Source organism: Mustela nivalis, assembly GCF_964662115.1.
Source record: "Mustela nivalis genome assembly, chromosome: 7".
In the NCBI taxonomy this organism is placed as follows: domain Eukaryota; kingdom Metazoa; phylum Chordata; class Mammalia; order Carnivora; family Mustelidae; genus Mustela; species Mustela nivalis.
In genome coordinates, this window is record NC_139026.1 from 23,375,210 (window position 1) to 23,393,330 (window position 18,121).

Genomic DNA, 18,121 nt, shown 5'->3' on the forward strand with positions numbered 1-18,121 from the left:
GTTCTTCATCCCAGAAAGGCAACAGTACCTGAGGCAGAAATTCGGGAAAAACTAGCCAAAATGGACAAGAACATACCAGATGTCATTTTGTATTTGTTTTCAGAACCCAAGTGGGTGGTGGCAAGACAACTGGCAAAGAAAAATGAACCCAATCATAGCCCTGCAGGACATGGCCTATGTGATCAGGAAAGGACCTCAAGAAAAGAGGGAAAGGAACGCAAGAACAGAATGAAGGCGGTCAAGGGGACTGCCAAAGCCAGTGTTGGTGCTGGCAAGAAATGAGATGGAGAGTGGACAACAGGAGTAAAGATTCCGTAGTGACTTTATTTGTGGTGATCGTGCAGATTTTCATGAGACGATTAATAAACTAAGACCTTAAAAAAACCTGGTAAGTTGATAAGTATCTACATGAAAATATGTTCAAGATAAATTATAAAAAAAGGTTAAAAAGGAAAATTGTGGAATAGAAAGTAGATTGTGATGTCATCTTGTAGAATAATAATAACAATAATTTTCCTATGCATATTTTTAAAAATCAGAGATATAAAACAAAACAGAGGGAACAAAATCATATCATTTTTAGAAGCAATAGGATTATAATGGATTTTACTTTGTACTTTATATCTTTTTTAGTATTTGAAATTTATACTATTTTGTAGAGACACAAAAGATAAACTGAAAAGAAGAAAAATATATATGAACTTGGTCCTATGAAACCTATATGAAATATCAGACAAACCTGCACAATCATAAAATGACCTCTCAGTCCATTCACAAATCAGGGTATGAAATCCCAAAATAACATGAACTTGAAATATCAATAAACAAATAAAGAGAAATCAGCACATTTTTGGTCATTTTAAAATCACTTACTTGTTGAGAGGGGAAAAGCTCATTGCCTTTAATACTATCACAGAAAAGATTTTCTTCTTTAATTTTAATGTCACTTGTTACAAAAATATTTCTAAGAAAAAGGTATAAGAGGATTGAAGAAGTCTCTGCCAAAAGATCTGAATGTAATCTGCAAAAGGAAGTAAATGATGTTACAAGTATAAATACAAAATGATTTAACATATAAACACACCTTTTTAGGTTGATTTGTTCTTAGTATCTACACAGTGATCCCAAAATAACAGCAAAAATTTGTGGAACAATTTCTCTCACACAGCTCTTTAAATTAAAATTAAAGACTATATTTAACAACAAGTTAACAACTAAGATTATTAAGCTGCTGACATATTATGTCACAGATCCATAAAAATAACTACTGGTGAAGTAAAACTTTCTGGCTCTAATACACAAACTTCTTTTCTATCAACATAATGAAATCGCTATAGATACTCAGAAGCTTGGGGAAATAGGCCCAATATTTCAATTAATAAACTTTTGGAAAATAAGGGTCACTTATAGCAAAATCCACCCCGGGTAAGGAGAAAAGGAAAAAGAAAGAGGCAAGAAGGGAGGAAAGGAGAGAGGCAGAGTCTTAATAACTCTTGGCTTATTTTTAATTATCTTTCTAAATTGTAGTCAACAGTGCCAATTATTGGCAAAACTGTGAAATATGCAGCCTTCCTTCTTGGTTTCAATACTCCTCCCTTCCTTGTTCTCAACATTACTTGGTGACGAACTTTCCCTTCTAAGCATCAGGTCCACCCTCTATCTCAAAAAACAGGAAAGGATCTGACATCAGTAATTCACACTTGATCATGATCCATTTCAACACTGTGTTAAACGCTGAAATTAAACTTGCTAGAAGAATGTTAGTCCTCCCACTCCTACAACTCATAATGAACTCTCTCTTGGTCCACATGATAATTGGTACCCGGACGTACACAATGTCCAGGCTGTTGCTTCCTGGTGGCTCCATTTCCTTCTCTACAGAGCTCACACGCTGGTCAGCCATTTCAATAGTGACCTCTCTCCCACTTCAGATTCTGCACCCCTTATTTTAAGCCATAATCAGTTTGCCTGACCTTGCACAGATGTCATTGACTGCTTTTTCTATCCCTTCTACAACAATCGCTTATTTGATTTGATCAATCTCATTTGATCTTTCTTTTTCATTCACACTAGCATTTGCCAAGCACCTCCTATGTAGAAAACACTATTCTAGGCCCTGGGATATAAAGATGAGTCAAATGTGGACTTATCCAGAAGAACTGGGTTCTACTACAAATTCATGTTATGGGATATCAACTTAGTCATTAGTCCTCCTCAGCAACACTTCCGTTTATCCTTGATGTCTCTTTGTTCACATTCCTGAGTAAACGTCCTAAACCCCCTACTCTCCACCCTGTGTATTTCTATATCCTCCAGGCTCTACCACCATAGTTTCATAATTGTGGGAATGTGCTTAGACCTTCAGTTTCTCCTTCTTCACAGTCTCCATCCTCAAATATGCTTTCCTTAAACCTGCCTTCCCCCTCAGTGTTCTGCCATCCTCTTCTTCTTTGCCACCAAACTTCACTTGAGTGATCTTAGCTTATTCCAATTCTCTATTTTCACTTATTTCTTACCAATTGCAGAAGGTTTCTAGCCCATCACACCACCAAAATAGCTCTCTTAAACTCATCAATGGCCTCCTAATTGTCAATTCTAAAGGTTTCCTCTTAGTTTTTATCCTACCCAACCTCTCTGTAGCATCTCTTATTGAGCAACTCCCCTGCCTGACCTTGCAATGGCATTTAATACTGCTGACCAGTCCCTCCTGGGTGATACTCCCACTTCCCTTGGCAATGCACTTTTCCAGGCTTTCACTTCCTGAACTACTCCTTTTTGTAGAGTAAGTTATGAGACTTGGGCTTTCCTCCTTCCTCCCTCCCTCCCTTTCTCTTTCTTTCTTCCTTCCTCTCTCCCTCCATCTTTCTTTCTCCCTTCTCTCCTTCCTTTCTTTCTTTCTCCCTTCCTTCCTTTCCTGTGATGCAAGTCTGACTTAAGCTTTGATTGCCAAAACATCCACTTCAGAGACAGATTTCTCTAATAAATACATTGCCAGCCACACAACTAGATAAAGAGCCAGGCCACTTTTAAAAAAATCTTGGTTGATTTCAATAAATGAACATTGGGGCAATTTGTGTGTATGTGTGGTTTTTTTCTCTTCCCTTGCTTTAAATTATCACTTTTATTTTTTAAATTCAACAACAAAGAGTGAGCCCATGAAATCCTAAGCACCCACACTTTACCTCAATAAAATCAGAACACCAGGCCCATGCTGGCTCTCTCTCTTTACCTATGACCTGCTGTGGGGCCCCAAGTGTATTGTATAATTTCCAGATCCCATAAATAATACATCTTTTTTTTTTTTTCAAAATTTCCAGATGGTTATTTCTGAAAGATGTCTTGCAATCATAATAAGAACCACAAGGACTAGTTCAGATACAACATTGGTTATTCATGGGCTCAGACCAACATAAAACATTCTCAGCCCTACCTTGGTTCTATCTCCTGCTTCAGCCTCTTAAATATAAGCAATGTCCAGAGTTCAATTCCAGCTTCTACCTTTTCTGCTAAACAGTTCTTCCTTGGGAGATAGCACTTACCAAAATTTCAACGATGACCTCATGGACAATTTCTCAATCTCTGTCTAGCCTTTACCTCTCTCCTATGTGTCAGCACCAAATATTCAACTATCTACTAGGCACCTCATATCCACAAAGGCATCCTGCTGGAAAACTAAATGCAAAACATTTCCTATCTAATTCATTATCTCTTCCAAAAACTTGTCCCTCACCTCACCCTTTCCCGTAGTACATGTCATAGGCCCGCCTGCCCGTCAGGTAACAATGACAATCCCAGCCAACTTCACTACCTCCACTCCCCTGTCCCCATGTTGCATAAACCTTCCAACCTCTGTCTCTTCCTCTCCTGAAATGCCTCTCAAATGCATCCTGCATAGCACCAGCATCCTTGTACATGGTAAATGCTAAGTCTACATTTGTTTAATTGAATGGAATTATACCTTTATGTGAATAAGCATTATGAAAGCCTTGCCTCAACCAGAATGTGCATTTAAGGTCATTATCTTTGACTGAGGAATAAAGAATTTTATTTTCTTATTAAAGACATTAACAAGCAGGTGAAGGAGATTGTCCTTTTTTGAACTTGTTGAAAAAGCCTGAAATCACACTAATGCTCACTTCTGGGACTGCTCTTAAACTTTGTTTTTTAAAGGAAAAATGGCTATAAAGCAAAGGATGACCTGTGGTTTTATACAACTCATAGCAGCCTGTCTGCAGTTGCTGATGCTCTAATCCTGGGAGCCTCTTCAAGCAAAGGAAAAACTGTCTTATCCTAATAGTCCACCCATGAGACTATAACTTTAACCCCAACCAGACTGTTCTTATTTAAAAAAAAAAAAAAAAAAAGCCCCAAAGGTATTTGTGTATTTTCTTTCCCATAGCCTTCATTACTCTAAATTCAGAATGCATCTATATGCCTCCTGTGCTTTTTCTGACTCTAGCAAAGAAGTTTCTAACAAGGACTCAAGAACTTATAATGCAGATACTTATTAAAACACTTATTAGAAATAGTTTTACATTGACTATCTTTTTTTTTAAAAGATCTTATTTATTTAGTTGACAGAGAGAGAGATCACAAGTAGATAGAGAGGCAGACAGAGAGAGAGAGGGAGGCAGGCTCCCCACTGGGCAGAAAGCCTAATGTGGGGCTCAATCCCAGGACCCCAAGATCATGACCTCAGCCAAAGGCAGAGGTTTAACCCACTGAGCCACCCAGGTGCCACCACATTGACTATCTTAATATGAAACTGAAAATTAATTCTAGGCTTCACACCCAATATCCATATTTTCACTAAGCAAATTAATATTTTAAAAGAATATTTCTAATTACCTTCTCTGTGTGATAGTCATTATGTTGCTTAAACAAATAACAGATTGTTCATCCTGATGTGGTGAAGCCACAAAATAATCCCAAACTGGTGAGAAAGCCTTCTTAGCCAACTCATAGTTACCAACCTGATAGGCAACCTACAACAAAAAGTACATTATCTTATGTGATATTTTTATCTGTGAAATGTATCTTTTAAACAGGAATTCTGATAAAATCCACTCACACATTAATTTTATACACAGTTGTTAACATTTGCTCTTTTGATCTACAGGACCACAGTAAGGTATCAATGGCCACTGGCAAGGGAGGCAGACATATTTTGAAATCTCTTTTATTTCTAAATTGCATGGAAATCTGAAACTCTGTAAGGATGTTTCAAATTCTCATAAGCAAAACAAAGATCACATCTGAGCCAAATTAATTTCATTTCCATCTATCTCGGCAGTGCACTCCATTTATTAGACACACTGTTATAATGAACAATCTGTTCCAAGAGAAACAATCAGATTTCCCAAACCCAAAATATGAAATATACTTCATTCTTTTCTGGTTCAGACTGAGACTTTCAGAGCTTTTGTGCAACAAAGGGCTCACAGCTAAAAAGAGTGAAAAATAAAACAGAGATGCTTCCAAGAGACCATGATACTCAACATTAGGCAAAATAACTGATTTCACTGGCAAAAGAGAAGCTTGAGAGAAGAGAAATCAACAACTTATCTATTTCTTTTGGTAGAATATATTTCTTTACAGATATTCCCTAAAATCATTCTATTCAAATATGTACAACAATATGAAATTTCACCATGTGAGTTATGTGCTGCTTCAAATCCTTAATGGAAGCAGGTAGAAGATAAAGTATAAATAAATTCATTAAATTGAGTATGTAAATGACATGTTGCTAGAATATATTCCACTCAAGGGAATAACTTACAGGACCAGAACTTTTTAAATCTGCCAGCTCCACACTCATAACCAACCAACCAGCAAGGTTTTATGAAGTTTCTACTCTGTGCTAAGCACTGTAAGGATGGGTTCTTCAAAGCTTAAAATGACCTTATACTCCATTAAACTCTAATCAAGTTACAGACATAAAACACATGAAATTACCAGAAAAACTACAAAGAATAACATAATAATTGTGGAGGCTGAGAAAAGGAGAAATGAAGGCTGCAAAAAGGAGTCAGGGCTTGAGTTGAAACCTCAGGCAGGAATAAGGTTCAGATGGGCACTGTTTAGAGAGAATCTGAAAAGGGTCCAGTAGTGAAAATCACCATAATGCATTTAGGAGAGACTGGCAAGACAGATCAGAATTTGAGGAAAAGCAGGAAAATGATGGACAGGTAAAATGAGATATGATTTCAGAAGGCCTTGAAAATCAGGTCGAAGTATTTAAAGACATCAGGTACTGGTCCAAGCACTCTACATGCATTATTGTATTAACTCCTCACTACAGTTTTATGAGGTGAGCTCTATTAGGATCCCTATTTTTCAGATGAGAAACCTGAGGCACTAAGAAGTTAAATAATTTGTACAGAGCCTGATATTCAGTAAGAAGAGTAGAGCCAAGACTTAGAGTGGTAGATGAGGTCACTTCTCTGGCTGCATTGGTTAAATGAAGAAGTCGGACTAAGTGGTCACTAAGACACCTCATAATTCTAACACTTAATGTGGAAATTAATAACAAATGATGTGTGAGTTGGGTGAAATTATAATTGAATGTTCTTTCCTTTTAAACTGTATCTTTCTAAAAACAATGTTATTTATTCAATCAGTGGACATGGTAAATCAAGAAAAGATGCCATGATTAAACTAAGGTTTGTAAATTCATGAGTTTTTGCAGGTTAGCAGAGCAGTGCCATGATGTAAGATGGTGACCTGGTAGTAATGGGTAGAATAAATTTTAAAGGGGGTGAGGTTAAAATGAGAAAGAAGCACTAGAAGACTAATGAAATAATTTAGTACAATAGAGACCTCCTCTTGATACATGACCTTCTTGTGGCTTCCAAATTTCCACACTTGTCATGATCAGCATCCTGACCAGCCTACTTACATTTTACCTCCCTGACCAATTATTTTACTCTCCATGGGTGTCTCTCTGCTCCAGCTACATTGGCCTCCTTGTTGTTAATCAGACATAGCTGGTACACTTCTGAAAACCACAGGGCTTTTGCCTTAGCACCTTCTGCAGATGCTCTGCCTCCAGAGACCATCCTTTAAGTCTCTGCTCAAATCTCACCTTCTAGATTTATTCATTTCTTTATTTGAGAGAGACAGAGAGAGCACACAAGCGGAGGGGGGAGCAGCAGGCAGAGGGAGAAGTAGATTCCCTGCTGAGCAAGGAACCCAATGTGGGACTTGATCCCAGGACCCCCGGATCATGATCTGAGCGGGAGGCAGATGCTTAACAACTGAGCCACCCAGGCGCCCCTCAAATCTCACCTTCTAAATGACTTCCTTGATCACCCAATCTAATACTCTGATTTACCTTCCATTCCCTCACTTTATACTTCTAATTCCTTTGACCATACTCCACTTCTTCCTTGCATAGAACTTACCTTGTAACATACTAGATAATTTACTTATTTATTATGTTTGTTGTTTATTACAAATCTTTTATCATGGCATTTTGTTCACTTTGTTAATAACAGTGGTTCTCAAAGTACGGTCCCTGGACCATCAACATCAACATCACCTAGGAGCTTGCTGGAAATGTAAAATTCCAGGCCCTACTGCAGATCCAGTGAATCAATAACTCTGATGGTAGGACACAATAATGTGTTCAACCAGCACTCCAAGACACACATTCAAGGTTTAGAATCACTAGCCTGGAGCAATGCATAGTAGAGAGTAAGCGCACAATAATAGCTTAAAATATTTTTTAAAACCCTCTTTTCCTGGTAATTTCCCCTCTACCCACAGAAGAGGACACTCAACAATTCTACTGTAGCACAGTTGACTGCCCCAGGGTAAGTGCCTGACTCAAACTGGGTGTTTTATAGCCCCTTCTGCAAAGCAAGCCACCCAAAGTGTGGTTCTGCTGTTGAGGTTAAAGGCACTACATGTACCAGGAGAATTTGAAAGAAAATTTATTACTCACACAAAGGGCTCCCAGGAAGTGTTAGGCAGGCACAAGTAGGCCTGGGAAGGAATGGACTGGGCCTTGATTAGTGGCTGGAGGTGGGGAAGGATAGGAATAGGGAAAGTTCTGCCACCTGGGAGATTCAAATTTCTTGTTAGCATCAAAGGTGAGCTCACAGCCCTCCTATCAGCCTGTCTGTGTATGGAACCAAAGGAAAAAAGAAGGGTGAGGTTTAAAAACAACTCAGTGATCAAACATCAAAAAAGACATCAGAATCATTTTATTTGGCGGGCCATTCAGAATCTCTTTCCTAGGAATCTAGAATCCAGATTAGGAGCCAGCCAGGCAGTCCCTGTTTATATCTGAAATGGAGGTATATAAAAATGCAGGAGCTTCCATTTTTCCTTCAGAGATGGAGAAGTAGGGAAAGTCAGTCTTTAGAAGGAGAAAAAGAAGCCGATGTATAAAGAGAACCAAAGGTATAAGACCTACAGTCGCCTGGAGTGCACAGTTTTCCCAGAGCCTAACTACATTCCCTCAAGCTGGGTTGGTGCCCTTAACTTGGAATCAGAGTCCTAACTGAAACCATAAGTCAAAATTACCTAAATATAGGTTATTGTTGTGGTAATGAGATTGATAAAAAAGTTCCAAGGAAGAAGAGATGAGATCTAGCAGAGAGCCTAGCACAAAATAAACAAGAAATAATTCATCAATAAACACATGAGTAGAGAGAGTAGCAATATTCAGTTAGAGGATGAGAGTTAAGAGAAGAGTTGAGACTTCTTAAAGAGCTTTAAAAATGAGATGACTATCTTTTACCTGGTAGATTTATTGCTTTTAATTTGGTCATAGACAAAAGGCCAATCTCTACTTATCAAAAAGTTTCAGTGAATTATTCATATATAAAGTGGGGGGAAAAAGGATGAATTTCATTCTCCTTGCCACCCCTGCTATGACTGACAAAGCATTCATTTCCCAGTATCAAACTCTACTGCCAATATTGATCATCAAGACCCACTGAGCAGCACCAACCCAGGCAGAGAAGAGATGGCAGTGACATAGGCTCTAAAAGAACTTGGTCCATGTTAGAAGTTGAATACATGAATTCCTTGAACCGAGACAAAGCAGTAGAAAGGTATGAGCTGGTTCAAGTGTCAGGCTTACCATCTGCTACCCAAGCAACCATGGGTTGCTTAATTACATGACCTCCCTGAGACAATCTTTCTCAAATAAAATGTCAGGAGAAGGATTAAATTCATTTCAGTTTCCTCCACTATAAAGGTAATAATAACATCTCATTGAGTTATTGTAATAAACATAATAATGAATCTTTAAATATATGACACATAGTGTTTTTTTTTTAATATAATTTTTTATTTTTTATAAACATATTGCACTATTGGGTATTTACCCTAAAGATACAAACGTAGTGATCCAAAGGGGCACGTGTACTCGAATGTTTATAGCAGTAATGTCCACAATAGCCAAACTATGGAAAGAACCTAGATGTCCATCAACAGATGAATGGATCAAGAAGATGTGGTATATATACACAATGGAATACTATGCAGCCATCAAAAGAAATGAAATCTTGCCATTTGCGACACATAGTGTTTTTTAATTAAATGATATCTCCCTTTTTTTTCTCAATAAGCCACTGTGTCCATTCCCTATTTGACTAAGTAGTTCAATAACCCAGCAGTATATGACATTGGGTCTTCTATCCATTTTAAAGATAGGAAAATTGAGATCAAGTAATTTGCCTAAAATCTTAAAATCCTGCTCATAGGTTTCTATATTACATTATCTAGATACTCCTAACCTAATAAAGAAAAATAAAAACAAATGAAGCTATAAAGAGGGAAAAATTAGAAAATATATCATTCATAATGGTTCCTCAAACAACTTTCCAGATAATCTAAATTAGTAGCTTTCTACATTAAGAGGAAACCTAATGACAACCCAACTGACTTTAAAATCCAACTGACTTTATTAATGGCTATAGAATAACTTTGAGTTGAAAGTCCAACCTAAGATTCCAAGCCAAGTTAATCATAGGTATTTAGTGAAATGTCTCTATTCCTTAGCATAAAATACATACGATAGTATTTTTTAAAAGATTTATTTATTTATTTGAGAGAGAGAGCAAGATGAGGAGCAGAGGCAGAAGGAGAAGGACAAGCAGACTACCCGCTGAGCAAGGAGCCCAACACCAGGCTCAATCCCAAGAGCCCAATCATGACCTGAGCTAAAACCAAGAGCCAGGTGCTCAACTGTCTGAGCCACCAGGTACCCCATATGATATTTTTTAAAGAACTGAATTACCCTGAAACTAAAAACTAACCACTCTCATGAAAAATATATTGCAGTTCCAAAGGAAAGGTACATTTTCTTGCTATAACTTAAAAGCTGAAACTTGAGCTGTAAATTAAGTTTTACTAAGTTTACTAAGTAAGAAAATTTTGCTTCAGTCACTTAACATTATGAGAATGCTCATATACTGTCACAAATGAATACAGTACTGCAAATATAGTATCAATAATGAAACATTGGCCATTACTTTATGACACTTCTCATTATTCCAGCAGAATAGCTTGGACTTCGTTTTATTAACTTTTCAATGAAAGTTCTGCCAAATGAAACCCAAAAGTCAAACCTCCCTGGAGAAAAATTAGGCCTTGATAAAATATTCGATTCCTCACTTTGAAATAACTCCATCACTGAAAATTAGGGAATATATTAGATTCCAAAGAAATAAAAACATCAGAAAACCATGAGCCAATATGACATGCTAAACCAATGCTAGACAAATCCTAGCAATTCTCTCAATTTAATTTTCTGTGAAAAATATGATAATATAAAATATCACTAAGATCTTAGCTTATTATTCTAATCAACCATTAAGAGAAAAATAATAGCACAATAGAAATGTGATAAAATTTAAAATGGCCATTATCTCTAGAGCCCACAATAGGCTTAAAATTAAGATTCTTTAGACCTAGGTCAATGAATCACCCTTCCTAGAGTCCTATTCACTGCTGATATGTTTTAAGACAGGCAATTATTTCAGCAAAAATGTTAATTCATGAATATATTCATAACTGAAAACACTAACAATATTTATTAAGTACCTACTGTGTGACAAGTGCACTGGTTAAACATCTGCCACCCATAATTCCATTTAATACTCATAATACCTCTGGGAGGTAGCTACTATTACTGTTTCTACTTCATAGATGAAAGTTACTTGCTCAATATCACATGGCTAGCGTGAGCAGCTGGAACTTGAACTCATGTCTGTGTATCTTTAGTAACTCAGAAATTTCACTTCTATAAATCTTTCCCCCAAAAAAGTAATCACGGATGCAGACAGAGATGCATATACTCAGATGTACATCACAGCTTTGCTTTTAATAGCAAAAGACTGGAAAATAATGAAATGCCTATCAGTAAAGATTACTAAGTAAACTACAATCTATCTATAAGAAGCAGTATCATTAAAAGAGGCAATACCTTTAGAAGATGTAGCTGTTAAAAATTACACTGTGGAAGAATACTTACTGGAATGAAAAAATGTCAATTATATATTAAATGACATATCAAGATACAAAATAATATATATACCATGATTAGATTATATATTATACATAAATTCGAACACATGTATATACATATGTATATTTAAAATGTATGTGTATATAAGTATATATATATACTTAAAATGTATGTGTATATAAGTATATATATATATACATATATATGTGTGTATATATATATATATATATGTATGTGTATAAACTTATATACACATACAGGCACATGCACACAAATGAAAAGATAGCTCTGGATCAGGGCTTCCCAATCTTGGCATTACTGACATTTTGGCCTAATCATTCTTTGTTATGGAGGGTTGTTGTCTGCATTGTAGGGTGCTTTTCAGCATCCCTGACCTCTACCCACTAGATGCCAGAAGCACCCTTTCAGGTTATGACAACCAAAAATGTCTCTAGACATTGACAAATGTCCCTTTGGGGCCAAAATTGCCCCCAAGTTAAGAAGTGCTACTCCAGGGGCACCTGGGTGGCTCAGTGGGTTAGAGCCTCTGCCTTCAGCTTGGGTCATGATCCCAGGGTCCTGAAATCGAGCCTCACATTAGGCTCTCTGCTCCATGGGAGCCTGCTTCCTCCTCTCTCTCTCTCTCTCTCTCTCTCTCTCTCTGTAGGCCTCTCTGCCTCCTTGTGATTTCTGTCTGTCAAATAAATAAATAAAAATCTTAAAAAAAAAAAAAAAAAGAAGTGCTACTCCAGATGACAAGATAAATAGGTAACATTTATTTTCTTCTTTGTGGGGGCGCCTGGGTGGCTCAGAGGGTTAAGCCGCAGCCTTCGGCTCAGGTCATGATCCCAGGGTCCTGGGATCGAGTCCTGCATCGGGCTCTCTGCTCAGCAGGGAGCCTGCTTCCCTCTCTCTCTCTCTGCCTGCCTCTCTGTCTACTTGTAATCTCTGTCTGTCAAATAAACAAATAAAAAATCTTTAAAAAAAATTACTGTATTTTCGTCTTTGTGTATTTCAGTACTTCCTAAATTTCTAAAATTAAATTTAAAATTAAAATTAAAATTAAATTTTTACAATAGCATTTTTTTCCTGGACACATTTGTAATAAAAAAAAATCAATCCCATTATAAAGAGAAGGAATGATAACTATTTTTTTTTTAATGATAACTATTTTTATGAGACTAAACTGCAGTAGTGGAAATACATATTACAAGCTTTAGAATATCCACTGTGATTTTTTTCCCATTAGAAATTACTTAGTAACAGCTTAACAGAAAAAAACATAGAGGAAAAAATTAGCAGAAATCTCTTCTACCTGTGTCAAGAACATCCGAGCAGTAACAGCAGAAAGAGGTGGATAAACCAGAATTGGTTTAGTTGTCTCCCCAATAGCATCGCCAATAAGCTTCCCATTAGAAGAATAAGCAGCAATTGCAAAGACATATTTTTCATTGGTTTCTAAACCTTTCACTTCAAAAATGCTTTTACCATCAGCTGGTATCTGTTAATAAAAACATATTTCAAGTTTATGTATAGAAAACTGAAGGAATGTGACTTTTTAAAAATCTAATTAAATAATCCTTATATGTAAAAAGTAAATAAAATAAAGTAACACCTTTGTATTTACTGTTATGATTTAAACTGAAATTAGAAAAATTCACTGAAATAATAACATTACAAGAAGGTTAAAAAAAACACTCAGTTGTCATTAAGGAGACTATTGGTAAGATTTCCTGACATTTAGAGGTTTTTTAAATTTGACATACCGCTTCTCCTGAGTTTGGGAGATGATTATTGTTTAGCCTAACTTTTCCATAGCTCCCTTCTGCTTTGCAGCCCAAAATGCAGTACCAGGAGACCTGCCGAGGAGAGAGATGAACCCATCATTTCTAGTTTGTTTAACAAGGGCATTCAGTTTCTTTTATCAAGATGTGGCACTTGCTCTGATGAGCACCAGGTGTTGCATGGAGGCACTGAATCACTGCATTGTACACCTGAAACTAACATTACACTGTATATCGACTAACTAGAATTTAAAAACTTAAAAAACAGAAAATATGTAGCAAAAGAAATACTTTTCCAGGGTGCCTGTGTGGCTCAGTGGGTTAAGCCTCTGCCTTCCGCTCAGGTCATGATCTCAGAGTCCTGGGATCAAGTCCTGCATTGGGCTCTCTGCCAAGCTTCCTCCTCTCTCTCTCTGCCTGTCTCTCTGCCTACTTGTGATCTCTCTCTGTCAAATAAATAAATAAAATCTTTTTTAAAAAATACTTTTCCAAATACAAATACAATTATTCAAGTTTTAAAACACAGAATCTAACTAATGATGTACTATATGGTGGCTAATTGAATTTAAACAAAATAAATTTAAAAACATGGAATCTAACTTTACAAATACACTTAGATTTAATCTCACAAAAGTAAAGACAAATATACAGCTCATTTACCTGGAACTACAAAGACAATTCTTCATTTTTTATTATTTTAACTACCATTAACTGAGCAGTTTCTACGTGCTATGTGTTGGTGGGAAATTTATATAGATTTTCTAATATTTGCAATATCCCTATGAAATGAGATTATTGCTTTACAGGAAATGGAGACACAGAAATGTTTAATAACTTGCCTAAGCTCAGATAGTAGCATAATATTTGATAATTCTTAACTATAGAAACCAAAAGCAAAATGCAAATTCTACAGGAACAATCAAACTTGTAACTTAATTAAATGGTTAGAAATGGTTCTTCTGCCCAAGATGTCAAAATAATGGAGATTCCTCACTGGAATGAACTGTCTCACTGTAAGGGGAAAGGGAGCAAGTTGATACCTAGAGAATAACATTATAAAGGAGCCATACTGTCCTGAGGTTGGGGTTGAGTGGGTTGTCATCATTGTCTCATTCTCTTTTCCCTAGAGGCTCCACCTACCAACATCTCAAGACCTAAATGATAAGGAAAACTGGAAAGAAGGGAAAAAGTAATTGTTTCTAAGAAGCGACTGCCTCTTATAGCTTAGCTTAGCTATTTCTTTCTCCAAGTCAACAGAAAAATCCTAATAGTGTCTTGTCTGCACAACTAGTTCTCAACCCTGACTGTGCTGAGTCAACTTTTAAAATGCAGTTTTTAAAGAACCAGCCATTTTTTTAAAAATTACATATACCCATGCTCCTTTTTTTTACCCATGAGATAAACTAATCACTAATTTGAAATTTTTTAAAAAAGGAAGGAAGGAAGGAAGGGAGGAAGGAAGGAAGAAAAAAAGAAGGAAAGAAAGGAAGGAAGGAGATCTGGTAAATAAATCAAAACATTTGAATAAGAACAAAGAACTATGCCTAGTTTCAATGAATTAGAGTCTCTGGAACAGGTGTCCAAACCTTTGTGTTATAAAGAAAATTGCTTGGGTAATTAAGGAGCACTTGACAAAGGTAGAACTCCAAGGACAGAGACATAGCACTGAAGGAACTCGAAAGGAAGCCAAGAGGGGGAAAAAATTAGATAAATTTCAGAAGAAAGTTAAAATTTTAAATTAGATAAATTTCAGAAGAAATTTTAAAACTATCCATGCAAAAAGAGTAACATTTTACATAGAGGGGGGGAAAAGGCAGAAAGATTGTACTATATGACTTTATTATTTTCTCTAAGTTAAGCTCCCTATATAAACCAGAATTTGAAGGGTAAAATTCTCTCTAAAAGCATTTTTAGAAGCAGGATTTATGCTTCTATTTTATTCCACAAATGAAGACATCTTAGTTTGTGTAACTATAAGGAGCAATGTGTAATTAGAATCTACATAAGAGTAAAGACACCATGAACAAATCACTCCTAACTTTAGAAGTAAAAGTTTATTAATAACATCAGCATTTTCAACTATTAAAACAGATTTTTAACAAAACAAATGCTTTAACAAGAGCTTCTGATAAAACAAAAGATGGCTGAACCCTCTAACCAGAAGCTTATTTAAGCCCACAGCACCATCTAGTGCTGAGGAGCATGTAACAGAAGGTAATAATTTCCTGAAGCACACAACTCTACTAATGCATAATATATACAAACTTCATATAATGTGCTAAGTGACGGGTCCTACAACTATAAGTCAGATATGGAATACTTGTATCTTCCTATTTCTAAGCATTATGAAATGAGATAAACTAATCACTAATTTGAAATTTTTTAAAAAAGGAAGGAAGGAAGGGAGGAAGGAAGGAAGAAAAAAAGAAGGAAAGAAAGGAAGGAAGGAGATCTGGTAAATAAATCAAAACATTTGAATAAGAACAAAGAACTTGGTAAGGCATCCAGTCTTATTTCCATACTGAGCTTCCAAAATCAACAAATTAGCATTCCTTAACCAGATCCAAGCAAATCTATAGTTGAACTTTAAAAATGCCAGCAATTGCAATAATGCATCTATGAGAGCACAGTTTGGTATAAGATGAATGGGTATATTTCCCCAAATATAAAACATTATAAAGATGGTATTACTTCTCACTGATGTCTATATCCCATTAGTCTGAAGCTCCTCCAAGAATGGAATCAAGCTTTGTGATTATTTCTTTATCTCAATTACCTCACACAGAGCTGGACAGATAAGAGATATTCAGTAATGTTCACAGGACAAAACTTATGGATAAAAAATCTAATAATGTAATCACACTCTATAGCATCACTGTTTTAAGCAAACTTTACTACACGTTTAATATAAGATATGTGGGGAGATCAACCAAAATGCCAGGAATATTATCTATGATCTCATCTAATTTTCACAGTTAACATATTTTATAAAAAAAAAATAATATCACCACCACCTCAAAAACCTATATTTAGATTTTCTAAAGTCATACTGCTAGTAAGTGGCGGAACTGGAATTTTAAAAAGCCACCCTTTTCACGATACCAAGTTGATAGAAGTTCGAGCAGAATATCCTAAAGACAAAGATAAAACTTTTTTATACTACATCAAAGAGCATGTTATTGTTCAACCAAAAGAGGAAATTTAATATTTAAAATATGAATCAGGCAGAACGCTTGTGAGGACACTAAATCTCAAGTTAGAGACACATTTAGGCCAAGTTCCAAGGCACTGGGGAAGGAAAAAAGAGTTCATTCTTCAATAAATACATAAAGATTAATAACTTATAATATGGTTGTAACTGTCATTTGTTTACATTAAAAGAATCCCCATTTACTTGGAAGAACTCTGGGAAGAACATCCAAATTCGCTATCTGAAAATTTCATTATCTCCATCATTGGCTCTGGAAGTAACTTCTGTGGTCTTCAAATGCCTCATTCTAGTACATCTGAGAACTTCTCTATCTTGAACACACTAGGATGTCAGCATAGGACTATGCCATGGTGACCAAACTATATAGTTGGGTATAGGAATATAGGAAAGCTATATAGACCATAAAGGAAAATAGCACAAAGAGGGAAAGGTTGTGAAGAAATTAAGTACAGTTAAGACATTACAATATTAATCCCAATGTTAATATCCCAATATTATATAATATTGGGATATTGGGATATTGGGATATCCCAATATTAATCCCAATAAAAGTATTTATAAATAAGACTAATAAAAGTCCTAAGAGCAAGAAAAATATCAATCATGATAATCATAGAAGTACTTATGTTGCTTTGCCTGAAATAAAGATCATAAAATGGGAAAAATACCTTAACATCTGAAATAAATGGAGCAGGTTTCAATGTCACAGAACAGTAAGTTCGGGATAGCAGGATAGGTGGAGGAGGAATTCTGCTTTTCTTTCTTTTCGAACTTTCCACATAGTTTTGATATGAATATAGAGTATTTTGTTCTGCTTCAGTCTTCTCAATTAAAGAATATGCTTCCTATAATAAAGTGTGAACACAGAAAAATACATTTCAGGATTTGAACTGCATTTATATTTGTAGAATTCTGGTAATGTTAAACAACATTACCTTGCTATATGTAAACTTCTGAGCCTCAGTGTTACACATACTGCAAGTTTCAAATGATTTTATAAAAGTAAAAAATAGCTACTAAATAAGACTAAGTAAAAAACAGCTATAAATTAAATAAGGCAATGGAATCATATTTATACACCTAATATGTTCATCATCATTATAATATATTAATATTAGACATTTCATTTTCATATCAAACCCTCTGAATATTTACCATCATATTTCACTGTCTGTAAAAATTCGTAGCATGATCATCTACATTTATACTAAAGAACTGTACATCTACCCTTAATGCAACTTGAAATGTGACTCTCAAGTAATAAGACTACCGGTATATGTGATTTATGAAATGAATATTATTGAAAGTTTCTTATTATCAGCAACTAGAAATAGAAACAGTTATTCTGTAAACCTGAAAGAAAGGCAATCTACATTTAAAAAAGTAACATACTGAAGGACAAAACAAAAAACATAAGTCAGAAGATCTGAATACTACCAAAGAAAGTCAAATATATCCAAAATAATAAAGCATGTAAATGGGTTAAACTTGTCTTTTAAATTAAAAGGCAAAGACTCTTTAATTGAGCTCCACAGCAGAAATCCATATAAAGATTAAAATTAAATGGTAATAGAGAAAAAAATAGCCTTTCCAACAGATGATACTAAAACAATTAGATGTCTACATGCGAAAGTAATAAAGTTG

General features: G+C 35.5%; 1 protein-coding gene across 6 annotated transcripts in view; it reads right to left on the reverse strand.

The window, feature by feature from the left end:
• Positions 1-18,121, reverse strand: part of CFAP54 (cilia and flagella associated protein 54) — a 311,472-nt gene that overhangs the window by 200,693 nt on the left and 92,658 nt on the right. For all 6 annotated transcript variants that reach the window (XM_082739254.1, XM_082739253.1, XM_082739250.1 and 3 more), the window contains 5 exons: positions 17,146-17,322; positions 13,249-13,341; positions 12,798-12,983; positions 4,849-4,985; positions 874-1,021 (listed from right to left, as the gene is read on the reverse strand). In XM_082739254.1, coding sequence (XP_082595380.1) covers positions 874-1,021; positions 4,849-4,985; positions 12,798-12,983; positions 13,249-13,341; positions 17,146-17,322 — 741 coding nt within the window. The remainder of the gene's footprint in view (positions 1-873; positions 1,022-4,848; positions 4,986-12,797; positions 12,984-13,248; positions 13,342-17,145; positions 17,323-18,121) is intronic.